The sequence below is a fragment of the Oryx dammah genome, unplaced genomic scaffold (genome assembly GCF_014754425.2).
Source record: "Oryx dammah isolate SB20612 unplaced genomic scaffold, SCBI_Odam_1.1 HiC_scaffold_26, whole genome shotgun sequence".
Taxonomy (NCBI): Eukaryota; Metazoa; Chordata; class Mammalia; order Artiodactyla; family Bovidae; genus Oryx; species Oryx dammah.
Window position 1 is genome coordinate 23,501,904 of NW_024070210.1, and position 26,923 is coordinate 23,528,826.

Genomic DNA, 26,923 nt, shown 5'->3' on the forward strand with positions numbered 1-26,923 from the left:
CCTCCCCACTGCAGCTCCTGCTGCAGAGCCAGCCCCACCCACCTGCACTTTCACTCCAGCTCCAGGTGCCCCGGGTATGGCCAACACAGCCTGTCTAGCGCATGGGGACGCCTCCAGCCAGCTGGGACACCCAAAAGACAACTGTCCCCTCCCGACCTGATCACCTTGCCCCTGCATCCTCACCTCCATGCTTCTCTCTCCCCCACACACCACGTGATCCCCAGGGGAGCTGCCCTACTGGGGCTGAATACCTGGCCGCTGGGACCCTTGCTCCCTGCCACTAGGGGGCCAGAACACCACACCAACGGCCAAGGGTGAGACCGGAGCTTTAAAAGTGGGTGGGGATGACAAATCCAGAGATCATGGTAAAAAATTTAAAAGACCAATTACTTCAATGTTGGGGAAACTGTGTGGAAACGGATACTCTCTATAGTGTGATAAAATCTTTTTAGAAGGTTATTTGGCACTACCTGTCAAAATTTAAAACATACATATTATCTACCCATAAATTCCACCTCTAGAACTAGGTCCTACAGAAATATGTATATATAAGTGCACAGAGAAGTATTTGCAAGGTGATGTTCATCGCAACACTGATTTTAGAGAAAGACAGAGATGACCCACACTGTGAATCAGGGGAGGACAAGTTAAAGTCGTTATGGGGCATCTATACCAGGGATACTGGACAGCCCTAAAACGGGAGGCAGAGCTGTGCTGCCTGTGGAGGCGGGGCTGGGAGACCTGACACATGGCTGGGTGCAAAAGCAACAGGCAGACTGACGTGTATGACGTCATCCTCTCTGTGAGTGCGTCTGAGAGAGGGACAGAAAATTTGTAAATGCGTCAGAGGGCATTACAGAATAAACATCAAACCATTAGTGATAGTTGCCTCTAGGGTTCGGAATAAGGGAAAAGCAACGTAAGAGGAAATTTCACTTTGGGCTTTTTATCCTTCTACAAACAAGTTTTACAAAGTATTACTGTTATGATCTCAGAAAACAGTAACAAAAGCAGACCAAAAAGTATATGAAAACACCACGTTGCAGCAATATCTGATTTTTGTTAAAAATATATATATAGAGAGGGACTTCCCTGATGGTCCAGTGGTTAAGAATCCATCTTACAATGCAGGTGACGTGAGTTTGATCCCTGGTCAGGGAACTAAGATTCCACATGCTGTGGAGTAACTAAGAGTCTCCGTGCCACAATGAAAGACGCCACACGATGCAGTAAAAATTCCATGTGCTGTAACTAAGACCCGAGGAAGCCAAATAAATAAATGGTTTTTTTTTATGTAGAAAAGTTATGGGAATATATATGGGAATACATGGTTGAACACATAAAAAGTTCAGGATGGAATATCCCACTGGTCTCTGGGACAGACGTGTGAAGAGATGAGAAGAGGTGGAGCAGGCATTGGTTTAACCTCTAACTTTTTACTTTGCCCTCCATCATAATGATTCACATTTCTGTAAATGTAGAATTTTTCTAATAAAAACCTAATAAAGATATTTCTGTGCACCAGGAACTCATATAGTGTTGTAGGGGAATTGGATGAAGGTGTGTAGCATAATAGTTTGACTTACATACATCACGAAATGGTTACAACAATAAGCTTAAAAAACATCCATTATCTCATATAGATATAAAATTTAAGAAACAGAAAAAAAAACCTTTCCCTTGTGATAACGACTCTTGGGATTTACTCTTTCGTGTATTAACATATAACACTGTAAATTATATTTATCATATTGTGCATTACATACTTAGTTCTTATAACTAGAAGTTTATACCTTTGATCACCTTCCTCCAATTCCCCCACTTAAGTAACCACAAGTCTGATCTCTTTTTCACTATGAGTTTCTTTGTTTTTGAAGTATAATTGACCTACAACACTATATGAGTTCCTGGTGCACAGCAATACCTTTATTAGGTTTCCATTACCTCAATAAAATTGGAAGAAAAATTAAAAATAGATTTTAAAAAATCTAAGAAAGATAAATAAAATGATATATGGTGGGTGTTGGGGAGTGGAGCAGGCATTGAGCTGCCTGCTCAGAGTTACATGTGTGTTCAGAGGCCTGACCCTAGAGCTTGACTCCAGCCACTGCCTGCAGATACGGGTGGTGGTCAGGAGGTGAAGGGAAGGCCTTTCTGGAGGAGGACAATCCCTCTTCCAACAGCGGCTTCTTACCCCCTTCAGGGCTGTGTAGACAGGCACGGTGACATTCTTGTAGACAAGGCCAGAGAATGGCCCAGGTGATGCCAGGGTAGGAGGGCTTGAAGCTGGAGGGGCAGGAGAGAGGAATGAGATTCACTCCGGTGACATAACCCAGGAAGGGGTGGGAGGGAGGCAGAGACCTGAGCGGCGCCCGGAGGAGAGAGATCCGCATAGACCGCATTCCCTGAAACAAACAGCACTCTGGACAAACCGGAAAGACCGGGTGACAGATAGCAGGACGAGGGCCAAGGTCTTCCTCAGTCCCACTCTTGCCAAGGTGAGTTACACGCCATGTGACTACGGCTCTCGCATCACTGTGGGGTCGCTATGGCGGGTGACTCCGGAGCCACACACAGCAAGGGGTGGCGGCTCCTTCAGCCCACAGTCCTCGCGCTGCAGCAGGGAAGGCCCGCGCAGGTGGACGGAGGCTGGAGGCCCCGCCTCCAAAACCCCTTCCATCTCTGTAATTGGCTACAACTCCGTTCACGCCCACTCCCACCCTACACTTGAAGAGCAGAACCCTGCAGCTTCCTTCTCCCTCCAAGGGAGCCCTGGCCACGTGCTTTCACCTGAACCTCACCTGTTGTGGGAAGGAATGGGCTGCAGGTGACCTGGCCTGGCCGTAGTTCAGAGTCCTCTCCTTCGCGCATGCCCACCCTGCCCACCACAGGAGCCACTTGGGACTCACCGCAGCTGGTGGCATTACTTCTGACAGGCACTTCAGACAGCCGCATGCCGGACGTGGCCACAGCGTAGATCCGGCTCTCCTGGAACAGGGCGGTGGCAGGGGGTCAGGGCCCACGCACCCCACCCACTCTTGTGCCCATCCTGGCCCTTGGCTTTGGAGGCGGGCAGACCTGGGGCCACATTCACGCTTAGTCTCCAAGGGTAGGGGTGGGGGGGGGGGATCTGGGGCAAGTTAACATCATTTCTGGACCTCACTTTCCTCGGCTCTAAATGTGGGCTTCCCTGGTGGCTCAGTCGGTAAAGAATCTGCCTGCAATGCAGGAGACCCAGGTTCGATCCCTGGGTCAGGAAGACTCCCTGGAGAAGGAAATGGCAACCCACTCCAGTATTCTTGCCTGGGAAATCCCTATGAACAGAGGAGCCTGGCGGGCTATGGTCCATGGGGTCACAAGAGTTGGACACGATTTAGTGACTAAAACCAACCAAGCAAAATGGGCGTAATAAATAATACCTTTCAGGCTGTTGTGACAATCAAATAAAATTATCAACAAAAACATCTAATGCGTAGAATACAGCCAGGGCTCATCAGGTGATATTTATTCCCTCCCTCGCTGCGGCCCTTCCCCTTGGGGCAAGAAGTTCAGGAGGAGAGGGGACCAGGACCTGTTTCTCTGCATCTTAGAGCTCTAGAAGCTGGGGTACTGACAATGAGGAGGTGAGAGTCCCAGGGCAAGGACGTGCCCTTTTGTAAGCCAGTTGTTAGAAAACTGAGACATCTTTTTTCCCTACGGCAACAATGTCAAATCATGGTTAGGCTTCAAGCTCAAAGTCCTATCTCACCCAGACTCCTGAACCCCACCACAGAAGACAACAGGAATGCCCACCCCAACTATCCCCTTGCCCCTCAGGGTTCCCTGCTTCTGAAGCAGGCCCACAGGCCTGGGGAGCTTTCCTTAGGGTTCAGATCCCTCCCAAACAACCCAGAAGTCCCACTTAGCCTTTTCCATATCTCTTTTCCACTCAAGGTAAAGGGAAAACAAAGGCCCCTTCAGGTGACGTGTGAGGCGCAGGGACTGGGAAAGGTTGTTGGCCCGGTTCTTGGGGTTGGGGCGGGAAGTGGGGTGGATGCTACATCAAGGCCACTCCAGAGAGTAGTGGCAGTGCTGGGGCACGTGGAGGAGGGAGGAATGGGCTGGCAAGGGCTGGGATGAGAGCCTACGGTACCTGCAGGCAAGGGAAGGGAAGTGATGGGTAGCAAGAAGGGATTACGGGGTGGGGGTGGCACTGGGCTGGGGCAGGGAATTCTCTGCTTATGTAGGGCAGATAAATTGGGTCCAAGTGGTAAAATCAGGCCTAAAAAAGATTATTCCTGCCAGTAGTGGTTGTGGAATTCAACTACGGATAGGCCTCTGACTTCACAGACAGAAAGTGAAACGAGGGATTTAGGTTAAACAAATGCAAGAGCGTTTCACAGAAGGTTACCTGATACCTAACTCAGACTTCCCAGATGGCACTAGTGGTAAAGAACCCGCCTGCCAACGCAGGAGACACAGGAGACGCGGGTTTGATTCCTGGGCCGGGAAGATACCCTGGAGGAGCGGATGGCAACCCACTCCAGTATTACTGCCTGGAGAATCCCATGGACAGAGGAGCCTGGGGGGCTACCGTCCATGGGCTTGCAAAGAGTGGGACACGACTGAACCAACTGAGCACACAGCACACAATGGCTAACTCACAAGGTTATTTTGCAGACTATCAGAAAAAGGAACTCTAAATCAGCAAATAAGTCCATCTGACTCCCTCAGATTGAGAAACGGCCTTCTCCCAATTTTCAGTCTCAATTTTTCCCATGTGGTTACTGCCCAGCTGGTCCCACCCAAGAATGGACGTTGGGTTTTCTGGCCATTATGGTTCCCTAAAGTGACAAGAGTGATACTGTCTCACGGACGGAAGGAACTGACCCCTCTTGCTGAATGCTCCCTGACTGCCCACCTCTGCTTTAGGACTCTAAAGCATCTGGATTTACAAGATAGCAGTGAACAAGAGGAGGAATGGTTCTGGTGGTATTCTAACCTCCCTTGGCTCCTGCCCTGTTTCCAACAACCTTTTCCCTTGCTGTAAGCCATTGCTGCAACTACTCATCAAATACACATTAACACACTTAATCCTCAGGGCAACCCTGTAAAGCAGGTACTGCTGCTGCTGCTGCTAAGTCGCTTCAGTTGTGTCCAACACTGTGCGACCCCATAGACAGAAGCCCACCAGATTCCCCCGTCCCTGGGATTCTCCAGGGGAGAAAACTGGAGTGGGTTGCCATTTCCTTCTCCAATGCATGAAAGGGAAAAGTGAAAGAGAAGTTGCTCAGTCGTGTCCGACTCTTTGCGACCCCATGGACCGCAGCCTACCAGGCTCCTCCGTCCACGGAATTTTCCAGGTAAGAGTACTGGAGTGGGGTGCCATTAAAGCAGGTACTACTATCCCCATTTTACAGAGAGGGGAATTGAGGCACAGAAGTTCAGCAGCTTATGCTAACTCACAGAGCTAGTGATTCAATCCTTGTTTGATCTTAGGTGCTCTTAGCCACCACACCGCACCTCCTTGGAGAGTCACAAAGATTACACAAGAAAACAGGCACGCAGCTTGGCTGTGGCCCAAGCTCAGGAAACAGCCGGCCACCATCTGATCATCACAAATCTTTGTTCCGCCCCTTGTGGGTGGGGTGGTCTGGGCACCAAAAAAGTGGTCGTATCATCAGCCGGGCTCCTCTGTCCTATGCCTGAGGGAGCTTCTTACCCAGGATGGAAAGCGGTGCAAGGGGGGTGTGGGTGGTTTGTTCTCCAAATCCACATCCTCCAGCTCTGTTCCTTGGGCCTCCTTCTTCCCCACGGGGGGTTGCTCCTCCATCTCCATCTTCTCTGGTTCCTCCCGGGGCTCGGCTCTGACCACCCCCTTGGGAAGGCTGGGGGGGTGGAAGGCTGAGAGGGTCCCCACTTCAATGCGAACCACATGGCTGAAGTGCCCAGGGCCTGCCTGAGGCTGGCTGTGGTGCCGCTTGACCAGCTGGATGCTGTCCCGGAGGGTGCTGGGAGCCCGGGCCTTTGGCAGGGTCAGGCTGCAGCCAGGGCCACCTTCCTTGACAGAAGTCTTCGTCCGAGGGAGCGTCCCTCCCTGAGCAGTGACCAGGCCCTCACCCCAGGAGGCCAGACCATGCCTGGGGGTGCGAGGCCGCAGGCACAGCTGGCCAGGAGAGCCCTGTCTTCCCAGACGAAGTGGAAGGGTCTTGGCCTCTGATGTTGCTCCAGGGTGGACTGTCCGGGAACTAGAATCCTCCACGGGGCTTCCTGCTTTAGGAACAGAGGCTTTGCTCTGCAGGGCACCTGGAGAAGGTGCAGGGATAGCTGCCTTCAGGGCACCCTGGGCCGGAGGACCACTGTCCTGCCCCACTGGCTGGGCTCCTGGTCCTGAAGGGACAGACTCCCGCTCTGTGGTTCCCTGGGGGGCCACCAGCAGCTTCCCCGAAGGTGACATCTGAAGAGCTGTGGTTGGGGCAAATATAGGCATATTAAGAGCTCCCCCAATTCAGCCGCTACCTACCACATACACAAGCACCCCCGCCCCCTCCACACACACCCGCTCCCCCAGTCCCCGCACAGGCTGGCCCACTTACCTTCCAGTGCACACTGAAGGGCGCCCACCTGCTCCACCAGGTGCTGATTACAGCTTTTCAGGTGCTGATTCTCCATCTCAAGCTAAAGAAAAATGAAGATTTAGAATACTCAAGCCTATAGGTTTAGACAAATAATTCAAAACGAGATTAAAATCCTTCTCAGAGATCCAATCCTCAAAAAAGAACCCATGGTGCCCTTAACCCAGTCCACTGATGACTCTTCTGGGAGCCCTGACCTCTGCTTTCCCCTCTAGGCTCCCTGGTTTTGGTTGGGACAAGATTCCATTTGGGAGCCCTCGGGCTTTCTTTTCTAGGTTGTTTTAACTTTTCCAAAAAATGGTGAAATATAACACCAAAAACGCATTCCACACCAATGAATATCGTAACAAATGATTGTGAAATGAACAGTCATGTGACCGGCACACAGGTTAAGAGAGAGGAATCTGCCAGACCCCAGGCAACTGAGACTCATCCCTCCCCAGTCACACCGTCTTCCCTGCCCACCGAGGAGACAAGTCTTCCGAGTCCGTAAGACTCATTTCCTTGCTTTCTGCATTTTACCGTCTAAGGATGCATCCCTACGCACATTCATGCAGTTGTGCCCATTAGAAATTTATGTAAATAGAACTCTTTGCGGTGGACTTCTGTCTGGCTTCTTTTGCTTAACACACCATCCATGAGATCCAGCCTCAGAATGGCTGCATTTTCTTGGAAATGAAACCCAACACACTTTTATTGAGCTTCTTTTAGCAAGAGGTCAGAGCTGTGGAAGATGGAGTAACAGGCGTCAGCTCTGTCCCCAAGGACTTGTAGTCTAGCAGGTGACCTGAGATGTGCAGCCACAGAAGGGACAAGAGGCAAAATGAGCAGCTACCTCCCACAGGTGTGGGTCACTTGTGTCAGGAAAGAGGAAGCCACGATGAGTGTTGCTCCTCTCCAAACGTTAATTCCCTTTCCTTTTGTTTAGAGCTTTTTTCGTTTTTCTAGTCTTGAGTTTCCTAAATAAAGCTGTATCAAGTGATGAAACTATGAAAAGAGATGGACAGAGGTGGAAGTAGAATGGAGACAATAGGGAGTTAGTGATTAATGGTACAGAGTTTCTGTCTGGGGTGATGAAGAGTTTTGGAAATAATGGTAATGGGTACACATCACTGTGAATGTACTTAATTCCACTGCATTGTACACTTTAAAGACAGCTCAAATGGTACACTTTATGTATATCTGACCATCAAAAAAAAAAAAAACAAACGTAAAAAGAATGGCGAGGACAGAGTGTGGATGGTAAGGACCATGAGTGCTTCTCTGAGGGAAACTGATGGGACTTCTCAGAAGGGAAAATCCTTCCTTCTCCCCAGACACAAAGCTAACCAGGAGCTCAAGAGAAACCCAACCCTGACAACAGGAAGGGAAAAGTGAAGTGTCTCCGCATCTAAGCTGAGTGGAGGACAAATAGTTAACAAAATGAAAGGCAGGCAAGACCCCGAATACAGATGGAAGCAGAAACACACAGGTCCCTCCCACGTGTTCCCAGACCAGCTTTTAACTCACTTCTGCTAATTTCAGTGTCACCCATTCCTTGATCTTTGCAGCTTTTTCTTGAACAACTTTTGCCTCTTCCGCTCTCATCTGCTTCTGCAAGACGGAAAGGGCCTTTAGTTAGTCAGGGCAGTCCCTGGTTTAGTGAATAAATGGAGGTGGGAGGCCCCGAGAAGAAATATTCCCGGACAGGATGGAGGTGAGCCAATATGGAAAATATATTCATTTATGAATTTTTAGAAAATATAAGTGGGAGAGGCCTTCCTAAGCATACTGCAAATACAAATCCCAAATAGCCATGAAGGAGAAGACTAATAAATCTTCATCATCACTATAAATTACTATACAACCCCAAAAAGATGCCCTTAAACAAAATTAAAAGACTAACTGGATGGCTTCCCTAGTGGCTCAGTGGTAAAGAATCCACCTGCCAACGCAGGAGACACCGGTTTGATCCCTGGTCTGAGAAGATCCCACATGCCATGGCACAACTAAGCTAAGCCAGTGCACCACAACCATTAAGCCTGTACTCTACAGCCTGGGAGCTGCAAATACTGAAGCTCATGTGGTCTAGAGCCCATGCTCTGCAACAAGAGACGCCGCTGCAACGAGAAGCCTGTGCTTGTAACTAGGGAGGAGCCCCTGCTCGCCACAACCAGAGAAAAACCTGCATAGCAACGAGGACCCAGGATAGAGCCCCCTCCCCCCAAAAAAACCCAATTGGGGGATGATTTGCAACACAAATGACTTACATACAAAGGGGATAATTTGAAATGAACAAACCAATAAACTATGCAAAGGATATGAATAGGAGATCAACAGCAAAATTAACATAAAGAAACCCATGAAAAGCTGCGCAATCTTAATTATAATTTTAATGATGCAGATTAAAGTGACTAGACTAACACAACCTAAAAGTTTGACAAAACCCCAAATTATCAAAGGTGTTGGAAAACAGCTCACCTCCTACAAACTGGCAAAGCCTTTTGGGGGAAACACTTGATAGTATTTATCAACATTTTAAATGTCCATACCATTGATCTAACAAATCTACTGCTTAGGAATCATTAGTTGCATTATTATTTGATAAAGCAACAAAAACAAAAAACCCTCAAAACTGGAAATAACCTCTAAGAGTCCACAAATAAGAGTTTGGCTGAATAAACAAAATGAAAATGGAACGCTGTGCTCTGATGCACAGGAAATGGTCACAAAGAACAGTGATTAGTGGCGAGGAATGGAAATGAAGGATGATGCCAGAGGGAAAAATGCTGTCATTTTATATTCGTCTGGTCCATTTGTATTTTTTACTATAAGCATGTATTACCTTTACAGTTAAAAAGCAAAAAATAAAGTAAATTAGCACATGAGTGCAATTCCCTCAAAATCATCAACAGTATACAGTGATCCCTCGGTATGTACCGGGGTACTGGTTTCAGGACACCCTGCAGATACCAAGATCTGGGTGGGTGCTCAAGTCATTAGATAAAAGGGTGGAGTACAGTCGGCTCTTCCTGCTGGTGGGGTTGGCATCCACAGCTTCAACCAACCACAGACCTGATTCCACAGATGTGGAGGATCTTTATATACCCTTTTCTATATCAAAGGGTACTCCGCCCTTTTATATAATGAACTCCAGCATCCATGGATCTTGTTATCTATGCGGCGTCCTGCAACCAGTCCCTTGTGGATACAGAGGGACCACTATAAAGTGACTGAAAAGTGAGGTTTGCATCTAAAGAACAGCGGCCTAAGGAAGAACAAAGCACAGGCTTTGGGGAGCTCCCTCTGCCTCAGGCTGATTTGCTGCCGAGCACTGTGCAGGCTCCATCACCCCCTGGTGATGTCACCCCTAAAATGGGCGATGACACATCTCCCTTCCGGATCATCTTGAGGCTGAAGGGACAGAATGTGCACAGCACAGCGCCTGAGGAGCAGGTAATCAACCCGTTCCAGAACGAGTGCTAGTTCCCTGCTCTGAAGAGCATGGAGACAACTGGTATATTCTCAGCCGTTTGGAGACCACCTAGAATGACTCTGGTTACCCTTCTAGGGGAAAATGGCCTCGAAACTGTAAGATGATGGAGGTAAGCCCCAAACAAGAGGGTTGGTGGAAATGAGATGGGGCTATGAATATGTCTGACTCAGTATTTCAGAGCTGGAGAATTGGTACGCTTTTCTAGTGCAGTGGTCCCCAACCTTTTTGGCACCAGGGACCAGTTTCGTGGAAGACAATTTTTCCATGGACTGGGGTGAGTGGATGGGAGGGATGGTTTGGGGATAATTCAAGCACTTTATTGTGGGCTTTATTTCTATTATTATTACAGTAGCTCCACTTCAGATCATCAGGCACTAGATCCTGGAGGTTGGGGAGCCCCTGGAGGTTTGCAGACTGGCCACAGGCCAAATCCAGGCTTCCACCTGGGCCCTCCCCAAACAGCCCTACCCATTCATTTCTGTGTTGTCCAAGGCTGCTTCCAGGCCACAGCAGCAGAGTTGGGTAGTTGCAACAATGACCATGTGGCCTGCAAAGCCAAGAATATTTACTACTTGGCCCTCTACAGAAAAAATTTGCCAACCCGACCTAGCCTGATAACCTGATCTTTATGTGGCTATGGAAACTAAGGCCCAGAGGGTGAAATGACTTGCCTCTGTTAGTTTATGGCCTGGCTGGGACTAAAATCAGATCTACCGACTTGCAGAACAGCATTTTCCCTATTCTGATCTGGTCCTAATATTACCGTGAAAGGATTCTTTTCTTGACCTCAGCTTTAGCAGGACGCATTTTGCCCACCCATGCCAGATGCTGCCACTTTTAACTATGGACCGCTCAAAAGAGAAATGTGCATGTGTGCTAAATCGCTTCAATTATGTCTGACTCTTTGCGACCCCATGGACTGTAGCCCACCAGGCTCCTCTGTCCAGGGGATTCTCCAGGCAAGAATATTAGAGTAGATGGCCATGCCCTCCTCCAGAAGTGTTCCCAACCCAGGGATTGAATCCATGTCTCATGTCTTCTGCATTGGCAGACGAGTTCTTTACCACCAGTGCTACCTGGCAAGGCCAAAAGAGAAGACAGGCACCTAAAATCAATGGGAAATTGATGAAAGATTCCATGTGTCAATATTATACTTTCCCAAGATTTTTCAGGAAGACATGGTGCCCCACACTGTGGGAGGTACACCCCCACAGCGGAAATGTTCAGTGACTACTGGCGAATGATGACGCATGTGCCTGCGACAGTGGGAAGGCATTAGCAGGATCAGCTGGGAATTCCATAGAGAGTACACATGTGGAAAATTGCAGGTTGTCTGGCCAAGCTATGAAGGTATTTTTTTTGTTGGAAACAATGAAGCTCTGGCACCAGGGAAAAGCTGGGTAGGTAAGACCAATGGCAGAGGGGAGAGACAGAATTAGGATGAAGTTAATGAGATCACCACGGGGAAGCTGGGTGTATGGGACTGGTGGCGGGGGGTGTCCCAGAAGTCCTCTCCAGAACAAAGGTGCTGACTGTGGCTGCAACACCGGGCACTGGCCTCTCCTGAGTTCCATGTGCTTTTCAGCGGAGGCAGCAACCTTGGTCTCTGCCTACTCAGGTGCATTGAGAAACCTGGGCCAACTGAGGCTGACAGTCTGGCTCTGTGCTGCTCCAAATACGACATGTCCCACAGGTTGGCAGGGCACGTGGTGGAGAAGGAAAAGCTCTCCTGACCAAACACCAACCTCGTGTCTGACACTGTACCCTGACTCCCTGAGTTCATTCTGCTGACAGCCCTATGACATATTACAACCCCTATATTACAGATGTGTAAAAAGAAAATCAGCAATTTAAGTCATCTGGTCACAGGTGCTAAAGATGGGATTCAACCCAGATGAGTCAGCCTCCAATTCCGTTTCCCACCACATCCCCTGCCTGGCTCCTCATTCCCTTCCAATAATTACATCTCCACGCGGATGAACAGCCTGGTGAGGGAGTGAGCCCCTGCCACCAGAGGCCGTGGGCAGCTGCTCCAGCTGCTGCAAAGGGCACTAATACTTACCTGCTTCTCCAGCTGTGCCTCCAGCTCGCTGATGCGCTCATCTTTGCCCTGCATGGCTTTCAGCAACTCTTGGTACTTCCGGTGCAGGCTGCCTGCTGAGTCCACATTCATCAGACTGGACAATTTCACCTTCTCTTCCATCACACCCACCTGGAAGGTACCAATCGTTGTCATAGGGTGGGGATGAGATGCCACTGACATGGGATGGGATGCTTCCTGATGCCCCAGCCTGTGACTCCCAGGCAGAGTTCTTACCCAGGGCAATGGGAGCCAATTAATTCAGTGACCATTTATGAAGCCTCATCTGGGAAAAAGAAAGAACTGACGAGAAAGGAATAGCAAGGTGTAGGGCCATCTAACTCTGGGGCCCCCAATAAGGACAAGCTGGGCAGGACAAAAAGCCCTGGAGAGGAAATGCTCCAACCTCACTGTGACAGAGGCATTTGCTGCTCATTGAATGTTCATGACCTTCCTAATACTTCTCAGCCATCTTATAGTTAGGTGGCTGTGGAAGTCATGAAGTCAATGGGTCGGAGTGGAACGATGCATTATTTCTGGGCTGAAGTATTTAAGAGCTGGTGCACAAGCACCCAGCTATCTTTCCCTGCCATGGCAACCAAGAAGACTGCATGTGCACGTGCATGTGCAGTCTGTGTGAAGCAGAATCCCTGGCTGACCCTCAGTAGAGGTGTCATGAATGAGAACGAAATATGATAAACTGTGGACATGTCAGACTTCACAGGTTACCTTAGCATAACCCAGCCTATTTGGACTATGCCACGCATCTGCTCACTGTACTGACCCTTACCCGAGATTCCCTCAGAAAGCCCCAGGCACCTTTATTTGTTCAGAAGGTCTAACACATGACTGCTGGTTTTCCTCGTCCCTGTAAGAAGCAGGTCTCTTTGGGGCGGACCACATTGGTGTGATGTGTCCATAAGTGTCCACGGGAGGGGTCAGGAAAGGTCATTCTCCCTGCACACTCCCACCATCTCCTCCCCATTACCTGGGTCTCCGCGTTCTCTGCTCTCTGCTCTGCCTCCAGCAGCCTCTGCTCCAGCTCCTGCATCTGTTCAGCCAGAGAGGAAACGAGATATGAGTGTGGTGTCCCTGCTATGAACACGGCATCAAGGCAACACACGTGAATTTTGCAGACACTACACACAGGCCAGCTTAAACTACCCCTTGCAAGAGGCTCAAGAATGTCAGGGTAAAGATGTCCACGGCAGCCCTGGTTGTTGTTCCGTCACTCAGTTCTGTCTGACTCTTTGCAACCCAATGGACTGCAGCACGCCAGGCCTCCCTGTCCTTCACTATCTCCCAGACTTTGCTCAAATTCATGTCCATTGAGTCGGTGATGCTATCTCACCATCTCATCCTTCGCAGCCCTCTTTTCCTTTTGCCTTCAACCTTTCCCAGCATCAGGGTCTTTATAATGAGTCAGCTCTTCACACCAGGTGGTCAAAGTATTGGAGCTTCAGCTTCAGCATCAGTCCTTCCAATAAATATTCAGGGTTGATTTCCTTTAGGATTGACTCGTTCGATCTCCTTGCTGTCCAAAGGACTCTCAAGAGTCTTCTCCAGCACCACAGTTCAAAAGCACCAATTCTTAGGTGTTCAGCCTTCTTTATGATCCAACTCTCACATCTGTACACGACTACTGGAAAAACCATAGCTTTGACTGGATGGACCTTTGTTGGCAAAATGGTGTGTCTGTTTTTTAATACACTGTCTAGTTTTGTCATAGCTTTCCTCCCAAGGATCAAACATCTTTTAATTTCATGGCTGCAGTCACCATCTGCAATGATTTTGGAGCCCAAGAAAATAAAATCTGCCACTGTTTCCACTTTTTTCCCATCTGTTTGCTATGAAGTGATGGGACCAGATGCCATGATCTTTGTTTTTTGAATGTTGAGTGTTAAGCCACCTTTTTCACTCTCCTCTTTCACCCTCATCAAGAGGTAGCTCTGAAGCCTGGGGCAGCTGAGGAGCCTAGAGGTGCCCTCCTCTCTACAGTGAGTGAGAAAACTTAAGGTCTTTCTCCCTCTGGGGGCCCCAGAAAGGGGCAGCAGTGCCACCAACTCTCTTCCTGGGGCATCCTCGCCCCCACTCTTGCCTTCATGCTCCTTTCCCAGGCCGTCCTCCCCACAGCAGTGGGCAGCAGGCAGTGCCCTGCCACTGCTCGCCACGTGTCTGACATGGAGCCTGCTCCCACGTGAGCCCCCATCATCAGGATGAGGATGTTCCCTCCCACTGGGAACGGCTCACTGGCTGGCGACAAATACTTCTCACAAATGGCATTCATAGATATCCCCTTCTTGACTGTTTTAATCTTAAATAAAGGCTTAAGACACATTTCTTAAAAGTTCTCTCTTGCTTCCCGTGGAGGTCTGAGGATCACAGCAATTCTGGAATCTGCCAACTGGCCCAAGGAAAGAGACCAATGCTCTTATACACAGAAGCTCATCAGGAAACAGATGTAAGCTAAAGCCTAAGGAGCAGCTCAGGAGCAGTGGTGGCATCTCGGCCACTTCTTGAGCTTACAGCCTACCAAGCGAAGTGGATTTCAGCTCCCACCCTCCCCCTGGTCAGGGCTCAGAGGGCACTGCCAAAACCACACGCCATCACATAAAGGCCCTGCGGAAGCAGAGCACAGTCACACATTCCATTCTCCAACCAGACGCCACGGGCCAGGGCCTAGTTGTGTCAATTCCTGCTTTCCGCACCGTGCCTTGTCCCAGGGCAACAGGTATGCAGGAAAACCATACCAGAGGTGTCACATCCCAGTTGTGTCCTCCGTGTGACTGGACAGGCCTCACGTCCCAAGCGCTAGTCCAGTCCTCACCCACCTTATCTCGGCAGATTTGGCCTTTTCTCTGGCTACTCAACTTTCTCCATCTAGCATGGACCCTGGCTTGATATTTACCAGTGAACCAAGCAATTAATTTTCTTTCTTTCCCAATCTCTCTTCTGCCTAGGTGAAATTCTGCTTTCAGGCCTTGATTAAAGGATGGAAAAAGAAAAGAAGTCCCCCAGTCTGGTGCCAGGCAGTGAAAAGAGGGTTACCCAGGAGTGGTTCAAGTTAGAAAGCCTGGAGAAACTGCTCTCAGGACCACCTTCCCTCATCTGTGTTTTTCCTCCTTGGAGTTGAGGAGAGACAGATGTTTTCAGTACACGTTCCCTTTGAAAGGACAGAGGATACCAAATAAAACCTCAAGATTTAGAACCCAGGGGACAAAAATGCTCCCTGGGCTCCCAACGGACAGGCCCATCTTTGGTGAGCACCCCGTGCTCAGTCCAGAGATGTCTGCGTGTCCTCTTTCCTTCCTCTCCTGGCTTAATAATCATGATGGAACCTCTTGACTCAAGCATGAGACACTGGGTTGGTTCTGGCCAGACTCAGGCATCAATTATAGCCAGATGGCCTTTCCAAAATCAAACAGTCCTCGGGCCCACGTAGCTACGGGGGAGGTAACAGCATAGAATAAACCAATATTATGGTGATAGGCATGGTTGCATAGTGCAAAAAACATGCTACTTGGTGGGGGGGTGGGGGGGTGGTTGATACATAACCCAGTGACCAGGTTAGTACTATATAACCCTTCCCCCTTGGGCACCAGAATCGACTCGTCCAGGAGCAAACCAGGTTCTCTCTCCCCAGAAAGCCGAAATGTGGGATTAAGAGGCCAGAGATGAGAGTCAGGGGACTGCACAGAGGACATGCACAAACTTTACCAAGTCGTGATTATCAGGTAAGTCCTTCAGTTCTGTGAGATGTCCCAGGCCCTTCCTAATACATGCCCTGTCTATTTAATCTAGCCAGGGTTGAAATTTCTGCCCACATCAGGAACACCTCTAACTAATACAATTACTAGGAGCATTTAATTTTTAAGAACACAATGAAACACTGAATGGGAAGGCTTTAGATTCTTGACAAGCTTCCTAGATTCACCTTCATTTAGATCTGACACTTGCTCTGTAGCTCAGAAGACATATGATTTCCATAAGAAACGATCATTCATATCCGTGACCTTACACAGAAAAGAAACCATGGTAGAGGGAGGAAGAAAATGCATTTGAGTCTTACCTCCCACTTGGGTATTTCCATTTGGGTCAAGACTGGTCAAGGACACTGGTCAGAGCCATAAATCACTCTGTATTAACAATTTACGCCCTAAATTTTTAATGTCAGATATCCTTCAGTTCAATTCAGTTCAGTCGCTCAGTCATGTCCGACTCTTTGCGACCCCATGAATCACAGCACGCCAGGCCTCCCTGTTCATCACCATCTCCCAGAGTTCACTCAGACTCACGTCCATTGAGTCACTGATGCCATCCAGCCATCTCATCCTCTGTTGTCTCCTTCTCCTCCTGCCCCTAATCCCTCCCAGCATCAGAGTCTTTTCCAATGACTCAACTCGTCGCATGAGGTGGCCAAAGTACTGGAGTTTCAGCTTTAGCATCATTCCCTCCAAAGAAATCCCAGGGCTGATCTCCTTCAGAATGGACTGGTTGGATCTCCTTGCAGTCCAAGAGTCTTCTCCAACACCACAGTTCAGGGTAAGCTATCACTGAAGCAGATGGAAAGGAAGGTGACCCTTGGAACCTAGGGTCTTCTCTCAGCCTTGGCCTGACTGCCACGTGGTCCTCCCCACCACCCACCCTCCAGCCATTCTTATCTACTGGGCAAGGGCACTCGAGACTCAAAAGCTAAAAGCAGTCTGTATTCACCTTTATGCTGGAGCACTCTCTCAATGTTCAGAAAACAAATTTCTGAACACTGAAACCATCTGGCACATCTGGTAGTTTTTTAACAGAGAAGAGTATAAAAGACCATCTATGTATCCATGACTGTGCTCCAACAATTACTAACATCCTACCATCCTTGTCTGAAGATCTTTAACATCATGTTTCCCTCCATTTTTATGAAAACACATTTTCTCCATTGCTACAGGAACACTCCCAACTGTGCCTATACCTGCGTGTCGATTTTGGAATTTTCAAATTCTTAATTCCAGGATCAATGCAATTCATGATGGCAGATCGTCCCCTGCACTCACTTAAAGGGCCACGCTGGGAGATCTGAAAAGGTGAGCTACAGGCAGGCCCCCTTATTTGGGCTCTGTTTCTCCTAGGACTGAGTCCTCAGCTATCCTTTTAGTCTGGGTGACATGCTAGCCAAGGTGGAGTCAGGTTTGGGCGGCTGGCTTTTAGGCGGGATCCACTTTCACCAGCTTCGACTTACACATGCGACTCGTAAGCCATCCTAGAATGGGCTGCAGCGACCTGATGAAAGGCTCTTGGCACCGACCTGGTATTTAATCCCCATGTCCACAGCTCCTTGTGGTGCTGTGAAATACTGGCCCCAAGGCAGCAGGCACCCTCCTGTGCTCCCAGGACAGTCCTGCGTGCTGAGCAGCTGTTCGAGCCCAGAGCCTCACCAGGCTGGTCTCAGCTATCCCTCTGAAAAGGGCTCAACATTCTTACCATTGCATCACATCCTCTGAAGAGAATGGTACCAGTAAGCAGTAAGGCTCTGGAGCCCGGCTGGCTCCACTACAGTGTGACTTATAAATTCCTTAACCTCTCTGAGCCTCAGTTTTCTCACCAGTAGAAAAAACAGTAATGAATGTCCACCTCCTAGGGTTGTGGTGAAGATCACAGGAGATGCCTCACAGTCAGCTCACGTACACAACCTGGCACTTACTGAGCAGTTTGCAGATATAAGCTACTTGCTGGATTTTCACAACCAAAGATGGTGCTTAGGACCAGGGAGACCAGTTTCCCTGGGACAGTCCTGTCCTCCAGAATAATGAGTAATAGACCCTTCTTTTCTCTCTCCAAAGTCTCCTGGTTTACATGATAAATTACCTGGTCATGCTGCTTACGATCCATCTACAGAAAGAATGGCTTTAAGTCAGGGCTATTAGCCTACAGAGCGTCGTGTAAGACCTACCATGTTGTGGGCATTTAGCCAACACAGATATATCTAAACAAGGCCACTTGCTATGTGTCTGGCACTGGTTAAAGCACTTTACATGTATCAACTCATTTCATCTTCATCCCAATCCTAGGAGGCAGGTCTTGTTATTATCCCTGTTGTACAGATAAACTGACGCAGAGGGATGAGGCAATTTGCCCAAGGTCACACAGCCAGGAGGCAGAGCCAGGATTCAAACTCCGGAGGACTGGCTCCGGAGTCTATTATACCCTTAGCTACTGTGGCCCTCACATCCAAATTTCATGTCCTGCAAAAACCCAGACTCCAAAATGCAATCCCCGATTCTCAGCTTCTCCTGAAAATTCAGGAGACCTGGACACGCGACAATTACCTTTTCTTCTGGAGACACCTGGCTTCCTCCTCTAGTTATAGCACATTCCTTGAATCCTCCCCAGAACCCTCCCACTGCGTTCATAGAAGATTAGTTAACTTCTGCATTCATAGAAGATTAGTTAAGCCTTTGAAATTACAACCCCCAGTGCTAGCTATTAAATGGTTCTAATTCTGTTGTCATCAAAGACCTTGATTCTCAACTTTTTGTTTTTTAATATCAAATCTTGTGTTCATTTGAAATCATATTCTTATTCCCAAATATATAAAACACACAACTGTGGGGCTGCCCTGGTGTCCGAGTGCAGAAGAGGCAGGAAAGAAGGGACTCCGAAGTCTTGTCTGTGGGTCCAACTGCCCCACCCAGCCCAGAATTCCCTCTGAGGCTCACAGGGCTCCAGGTTAGGAGGATGGCTGAATGGGGCTCAGGACATGTTCAGGGCAGGAGTTTGTGGCAGTAGATTTCACACCCTCAGGGGCATAGGGATCCACACGGACCTTGTTACAGATCCCTGGGTTGTGCCCACAGAGGTTTTTATTTAGCACGTCTGAGGCGTGAACCCAGGAATGTGCTTGAAAAGAAAACCCCAGGTGATCCTGATGCGGGTGGTCCACAGACCACTCTCTGAAAAACGCTAGACCGGGTACAGAATGCAAAGCAAAGCTAACTGTTTGGGGATCCTTTGGGGATGCAAACATCCCAGGGCCAAGCCCCCATTGGTACAGGACTCTTCTCAAATGACTTTATAGGAGTACAAAGCTCTAGCAAGACTACGATTCCTTGGAAATATTATAGTGGGCCTTCCTTATTAAAAAATGGGGGTTAGGAGAATAAAAAAAAATTCTCTACACACACAGATGCATGCACACCCTTAAACATAGTGAATAAAAGTTCTAGAAGGCAAATCGGATCTATCAGCAAGTAGATCTGCTAAGGCCGATTCTGTGATGGCTTTATGCAGACTTTATTTCCAACTAGTCCTAATTAGCCCTAGTGTTCTCCTTTTATATAACAGTACTGGCCTTCTCACAAATTCTGAAGTATATAAGGATGTTTTTCTGGGCTCTGTGAACTATCCTTGCTCTGTCAAGCTGGTGCCTAAACTGAATCGCTGCCTCTGTATAATCCTTGGTCAGAGTGGGGAAGAGCAATAGTCATTGTTCCTTTGTTTAAGGGACTGAACGGAACCATTGATACACTCAAAAAAAAAAAAAAATCCTGAAGTACAAATTTTTGGTATATAAATATAAAACTGAGTTACTGTATTTCAAAACCTTGGCTGGAGAAACTAGTAAGGGATTCTAGAAAAACAGGAAGTGCGTACAGACCCACCAGAACAGGCCTCAGGAAGACCTGCCTCGGTTAAAAATATTCAAGCTAAAAAATGAGGGATGTTTTATTACATAAAGTCCTCTCTTTAACAGATCCACTCAAATCCCCTTTGGAAGCAGAGAGGGAGTAAATAAATAAAAAAATGTTAAATTCGTTTTAGTCCTCATATTGATGCCATGTACTCATCATGATAATTCCTACGAAGCTCTGTTGCAGATAGATGCCATACTCCCACTTTTCTGATGGGAAAACTGAGGCACAAGGTTGGCAAGAATGAACAAAGTCCAAGGGACTTTTAACACATACAGCTCTTAGGACAGCATCAACTTTTAGATTGATCAGGGCTTCCCTGGTGGCTCAGAGGTTAAAGCATCTGCCTGCAATGCGGGAGACCTGAGTTCAATCCTGGGTCAGGAAGATCCCTTGGAGAAGGAAATGGCAACCCACTCCAGTATTCTTGCCTGGAAAGTCCCTTGGATGGAGGAGCCTGGTGGGCTACATAGTCCACGGGGTCGCAAAGACTCAGACACGACTGAGCGATGACTTCACTTCACTTTAGATTGATCAGACTAGCTGTGACTTCTTCAACACAACCAAGAAGAGAGCCGGAAAACAAGGCTCCCGGAAGCAGGACAGGATGCGACCTCTGAAACATGAGCCATTCCCTTGACTCCTGTGCCAGACGGAAAGTGAGTCCACGGTTCACCTGGCCTCGGAATGGGTGGCCCTGGCAAGGGCACAGCGGACCGTGAGAGGCGTCCCAGCAGAAACAGGGTCTAGAACCGTCTCCCCTCCTCCCGCTTCCTCCCCTCTCTCACCCTTCAGTTCAGTTCAGTTCAGCTCAGTTCAGTCATTCAGTTGTGTCCGACTCTTTGCAACCCCATGAACCGCAGCACGCCAGGGCCTCACTGTCCATCACCAACTCCCAGAGTCTACCCAAACTCATGTCCATCGAGTTGGTGATGCCATCCAACCATCTCATCCTCTGTCATCCCCTTCTCCTCCTGCCCCCAATCTTTCCCAGCATCAAGGTCTTTTCAAATGAGTGAGCTCTTCGCATGAGGTGGCCAAAGTATTAGAGTTTCAGCTTCAGCATCAGTCCTTCCAATGAAAACTCAGGACTGATCTCCTTTAGGATGGACTGGTTGAATCTCCTCACAGAGGAGTCTTCTCCAACACCACAGTTCAAAAGCATCAATTCTTCGGTGCTCAGCTTTCTTCACAGTCCAACTCTCACATCCATACATGACTACTGGAAAAACCATAGCCTTGACTAGACGGACCTTTGTTGGCAAAGTAATGTCTCTGCTTTTTAATATGCTGTTTGCTGCTGCTGCTGTTAAGTCACTTCAGTCGTGTCCGACTCTGTGCGACCCCACAGACAGCAGCCCACCAGGCTCCCCTGTCCCTGGGATTCTCCAGGCAAGAACACTGGAGTGCGTTGCCATTTCCTTCTCCAATGCATGAAAGTGAAAAGTGAAAGGGAAGTTGCTCAGTTGTGTCCAACTCTTCGTGACCCCATGGACCACAGCCCACCAGGCTCCTCTGTCCACGGGATTTTCCAGGCAAGAGTACTGGAGTGGGGTGCTGTCTAGGTTGGTCATAACTTTCCTTCCAAGGAGCAAGCGTCTTTTAATTTCATGGCTACAGTCACCATCTGCAGTGATTTTGGAGCCCCCCAAAATAGGTGAGGAATTATCTGGCAGCCTTGATATTTTTTCTTTTTTAAAAAAATTTGGTTTTCAGCACAACAATTCCATGTGGCGAATGACAGTTCTGAAAGAGGGAGTCAGGTACGAGCAGGCTGTGTGATGGGGAAGGAGGAGGGCTCGTTTCCAAGCCTTAGCAGCCAGCGGGTGGCATTTGATCACAGGCAGGGCCCGTCCCCTGGGAGACACGCAGGCTCAGCTTGCCCTGCACCACTGCCAGCGGTGAGTGAGTGGCCATCAGTCATCCGGGCAGTGCCATCTCCACGGGCGGGTGGGCCAGTGGGTGAGCTGTGTGGAACGGTGGCAGTGGAGGGGGCAGGCAGGTGAGGGGGTGGGGCAAAGGGACCCAGCTGACCTGGCTCACCTCGGTACAGGTGGGTACTGATGATGACTAAGAAGTAAGTTCTGGGAGCAGCAACAGAGACGGGGACCAGGGCCAGCCAGCCCCGGCAGGAGCTCTCCTGAGAATCTGGGTCATCTCTTCCTAGGACCTGAAACTTACCTTGATGTACTGGGGAAAACCGCTAATGAATTGCAGACTCTGGCCTCCTGGTTTGGGGAATGACAGCAGATGACAAGAGCGGCCCCAACATTGAGCAACACGGTATTTATGGCCTTAAGGTTTCCTGCCAAGAGGTCCGATGTCAGGCTAATGCCCCAGCCCTAGTCCCTGCTTAAGTCTTCCAGCCCATGATTCCTAGTCAAGATTTCTTTCTCTCCCTTCTCCACTCCTACACCCCCAGGCTCTTCTGCCCTGAGTCTATATGCTTCTCCTTTCTTTACTCAAGTCCCAGCCTGAGCCCCCAAAGTCTTTATGGGAGAGCGTTCTGGTTGCTTAGATGATAAGTACTGATACTTAGAGACCATTCTGGTTACTTAGCAAATACAGTCTGGAAGAAAAGAAAGGGCTGATATTATACTGGGTTGGCCAAAGGGTTCCTTCGGGTTTTTCCGCATGATCTTATGGAAAATGCTGAGTGAACTTTTTGGCCAACCCAATAGAAGTTCAACCTCCCCAGATCCAAGGGGCTGTGGAAAAAGAACATGTTTATTTATAATGTGTTTAGGGCCGCTGGGGAATAGAGGAGGAAGGCATTTAAAAACACTTTATTTTTCTATCGTGAAACGTTTCAGGCCAACAGAAACGTATAGAGGATAATTTTTAAAAAAACACATATCCACTATTCATCTTTGTCAAATCTCAGTTTTTGTCAGATCTGCTTCAGACTTTTTAAGAAATAAACCACTTTACAGACAGTTGACGCTTCCAGTGTTCCTCTCTCCAATGTTACTCCTCTCCTTTCAAATGTATGTACCCTACACTTGACTATGTTTACATTTTTACCTCATTTGTAAATACCCCTCAACAACAGACATTACTGTTTTGTGCAGGTTTAATACTTTATATAAACTGTATTTTTGTATATATATCTTCTGATCCTTTTTGTTCAATGTTGGGTTTTGAGATTTGTTGATCTTATACATATAGCTTTACTTGACTCGTTTTTAACTGCAATGTAGTATTCCATTGCGCAAATACACTCAACATAGTTACCCAATCACGCTGATAGACATTTAGAATATTTTCAACTTTCCATGCATCAATGCTGCAATAGACATTCTTGTAGAGGTCTATTTACGACCAATATATTTGGATTCCTTATTTTATTCCTTTTTTTAATTGAAGTATAGTTAGTTACAATGTTGTATATGATTTATTTCTACTGCCGCGTTTTGTGCTTTGCATTTACTCCTTATTGTCTATATTCCTATTTCTCTTCCCTGCCTGGATTTAATAGGTTTTATTCCATTTCCAGTAGCTACTCTCCTGATTGGAAAGTTATACATTCTATTTGTTATTTCTATTATTCTAGACGCAGATGACATCACCCTTGTGGCAGAAAGTGAAGAGGAACTAAAGAGCCTATTGATGAAAGTGAAAGAGGAGAGTGCAAAAGCTGGCTTAAACTCAACATTCAAAAAACTAAGGTCACGGCATCCAGTCCCATCACTCTATGGCAAATAAATGGAGAAATAATGGAAACAGTGACAGACTTTATTTTCTTGGGCTCCAAAATCACTGCAGATGGTGACTGCAGCCATGAAATTAAAAGATGCTTGCTCCTTGGAAGAAAAGTTATGACCAACCTAGACAGCTATTAAAAAGCAGAGACATTACTTTGCCAACAGTCAAAGCTATGTTTTTTCCAGTAGTCATGTATGGATGTGAGAGTTGGACTGTGAAGAAAGCTGAGCGCCGAAGAATTGATGCTTTTGAACTGTAGTGCTGGGAGAAGACTCTTGAGAGTCCCCTGGACTGCAAACAGATCAAACCAGTCAATCCTAAAGGAAATCAGTCCTGAGTATTCATTGGAAGGACTGATGCTGAAGCTGAAACTCCAATACTTTGGCCACCTGATGCAAAGAACTGACTCACTGGAAAACACCCTGATGCTGGGAAAGATTGAGGGCAGGAGGAGAAGGGGATGACAGAGGATGAGACGGTTGGATGGCATCACTGACTTGATGGACATGAGTTTGAGCAAGCTCTGGGAGTTGGTGATGGACAAGGAAGCCTGGTGTAGTGCAGTCCATGGGGTCGCAGAGTCAGACATGACTGAGCGACTGAAGTGACTGAGACTTAAAGACTTCTATTTGTTCTCCACATTCTCTTCTCCCCCTATTTGTCATATAGGTAGAAGCTCTGACTTTTAACAGAACACATGGTTATCTAGAATAAAGACTACACTTTCCAATCTTCTTGGTGGTGGGATATAACCACATGAATAAGTGGCCAATGGGATGTGAGTGGAAGGAATGAAGGCAGCCTTTGGGTCATGCTCTCAAAGGGAAGGGACTGGAATGTGGCCATGAGGGTGAGCCACCTTCAAACATGCACAGATCTCCCCCGGAGCCAGGCTGCTTCTGTCTGGAATGTCACATGAAAAGGAATGGATTTTTTAAACACATGTACTGCCTGGCTCATCCTGTTTCCTAAATCTGAGGCTTCAGGTCTTTCATCAACTTTGGAAACTTTAAAGGCATTATCTCTTGAAGTCATGCCTCTCTTCCCCACTTCTGGAATCTTCAAAAAGGATCTTGTCATTCTGGCATCCATGTCTTAGCCTGTGTCTTCATCTCTCTGCGTTGCCCTCGAGTCTGGGTTATGTCCTCAGGCCCATCTTTCCATTCCTGAGGTCTGTCTCATGTGGCGCCTTATCTGATGTTAATTTCGGTACAAATATTTTTCATGTCTAGCAGTCCTATTTGGTTCTTTTTCTGCTCTTTTTGGATGATGTCCTGCCCTTATCTTATATTTTCAATTAGTTTATCATGTCTTCAATAGTATTGTGTTGTTTTTTTTTTTTGGTCGGGGGGAGCACACTGAGTGGCTTGTGGGATCTTAGTTCCCCAAGCAGGGACTGAACCTGGGTCCTCAGAAGTGAAAGTATGGAGTCCTAACCACTGGCTGCCAGGGAATTCCCTTAAGTAGTTTTGAATTCATGGACTTTATAGTGTCTTGCCAACAGTTCTTAGAACAGTTGGAACAACAGTTATTAGAAATTCTTAGCGGTGGGGATTGAGTCCAGTTTGTTGCATACATGGACTCTCACTCACTGTGGGCTATTCTCTCAAGTATTTAGTCATTGTGGATCACATTCATTTTCACTAAGGACTTTCCTTTTTCCTGCGTAGGTTGACATTTGTTTCCTTGCCTGAGAGGTAAAGGGACTTGCCCTCAGTCACAAAGCTAGAAAGTGGCAGAGCCAAGTAGTCTGGCTCCAAAGCCTGGGTCCTTGTCACCAGCCAGCAGGCTGCCTTCCATAGTTCACACCCTTAACGGAGGGTGAGCAGCAGGGTGGGGATATCCATTCTCCTCTCCTAAAATATCGGGGGGACCTTCAAGATGGCAGAGGAGTAAGATGTGGTGACCACCTTCCTCCCCACAAATACATCAAAAATACATCTACATGTGGAACAACTCTCCTAAAATATCTCTTTCTCACACTGAGAAAGAAGTGTTAGGGGAATAATAGAACCTTCACTGCAAACACCCATGACTCAAGAAGTGATGCAAGACCAAGAAGATTTGTAGCATTTCTTTGGTGTGTTACAGGGAGAAGCAGAGTGGGAAAGAATGCCAGATGACAGATTAGTAAACTGCTTAGATTTTGATCTTTAAAAAAAAAAAAACCTACCTTGGTTTTATTTTATGAGTGTGGGGAGCACCTTATTCAAAGCTCACCTTCCTTGTATTACTAGTTTTGATTTGCATTTCTCTAATAAAGAGCAATTTGAGCATCTTTTCATGTGTTTATTAGCTGTCTGTATGTCTTCTTTGGAGAAATGTCTGTTTAGGTCTTCTGCCCACTTTTTGATTGGGTTGTTTTTCTGGTATTGAGCTGCATGAGTTGCCTTCGTATTTTGGAGAGCTGCCTTCGTGGGATGCGGTGGGAAGTGGGAGGGAGGTTCAAGAGGGAAAGTGAAAGTCACTCAGTTGTGTTCACTCTTTGCGACCCCATGGACTGTAGTCCATGGAATTCTCCAGGCCAGGATACTGGAGTGGGTGGCCTTTCCCTTCTCCAGGGGATCTTCCCAACCCAGGGAATGAACCCAGGTCTCCTGCATTGCAGGCGGATTCTTTACCAGCTGAGCCAAAAGGGAAGCCCAAGAATACTGCAGTGAGTAGCCTATCCCTTCTCCAGTGGATCTTCCCAACTGTAATTTAACCAGGGTCTCCTGCATTGCAGGTGAATTCTTTACCAACTGAGCTATTGGGGAAGCCCTTTCAAGAGGGAGGGACATATGTATACCTATGGTTGATTCATGTTGATGTAGGGCAGAAACCAACACAATATTGTAAAGCAATTATCCTCCAATTAGAAATAAAATTTTTTTTAAAGTTCACGTTACTGCAACAGATACTAAATAAGCCCTAGAGATCAAATGCACAGTATAATGAATATAGACAACAATATTGTACCCTAGGGCTTCCCTGGGGGCTCAAATGGTAAAGAATCCACCTGCAATGCAGGAGACCTGGGTTTGGTCCCTGGGTTGGGAAGATCCCCTGGAGAAGGGAATGGCTACCCATTCCAGTATTCTTGCCTGGAAAATTCCATGGACAGAGGAGCCTGGTGGGCTACAGTCCATGGGGTCTCAAAGAGTTGGACACGACTGAGTGACTAACACTTTCACTTTTCATTGTGCAATAGTCATCAAACTTGCTGAGACTAGAACGTAATTATTCCAACCACTAAAAGGAAATGATAATTATGTAATATGATAAACAAGCTAATTATTGCTGCAATGGTGATCATATTATAATATATAAATGGATCAAATTAACATGTTGTACATCTTGAATTACACAATGTTATATGTCAAATATATTATAA

At 47.5% G+C, this 26,923-nt stretch overlaps 1 protein-coding gene across 2 annotated transcripts in view; it reads right to left on the reverse strand.

Annotated features, from left to right (window-relative positions):
- The window catches only part of PLEKHH1 (pleckstrin homology, MyTH4 and FERM domain containing H1), a 55,748-nt gene that overhangs the window by 17,282 nt on the left and 11,543 nt on the right, over nucleotides 1-26,923 (reverse strand). For both annotated transcript variants that reach the window (XM_040226231.1, XM_040226229.1), the window contains 7 exons: nucleotides 13,158-13,220; nucleotides 12,152-12,301; nucleotides 8,124-8,207; nucleotides 6,576-6,657; nucleotides 5,702-6,444; nucleotides 2,910-2,988; nucleotides 2,195-2,286 (listed from right to left, as the gene is read on the reverse strand). In XM_040226231.1, coding sequence (XP_040082165.1) covers nucleotides 2,195-2,286; nucleotides 2,910-2,988; nucleotides 5,702-6,444; nucleotides 6,576-6,657; nucleotides 8,124-8,207; nucleotides 12,152-12,301; nucleotides 13,158-13,220 — 1,293 coding nt within the window. The remainder of the gene's footprint in view (nucleotides 1-2,194; nucleotides 2,287-2,909; nucleotides 2,989-5,701; nucleotides 6,445-6,575; nucleotides 6,658-8,123; nucleotides 8,208-12,151; nucleotides 12,302-13,157; nucleotides 13,221-26,923) is intronic.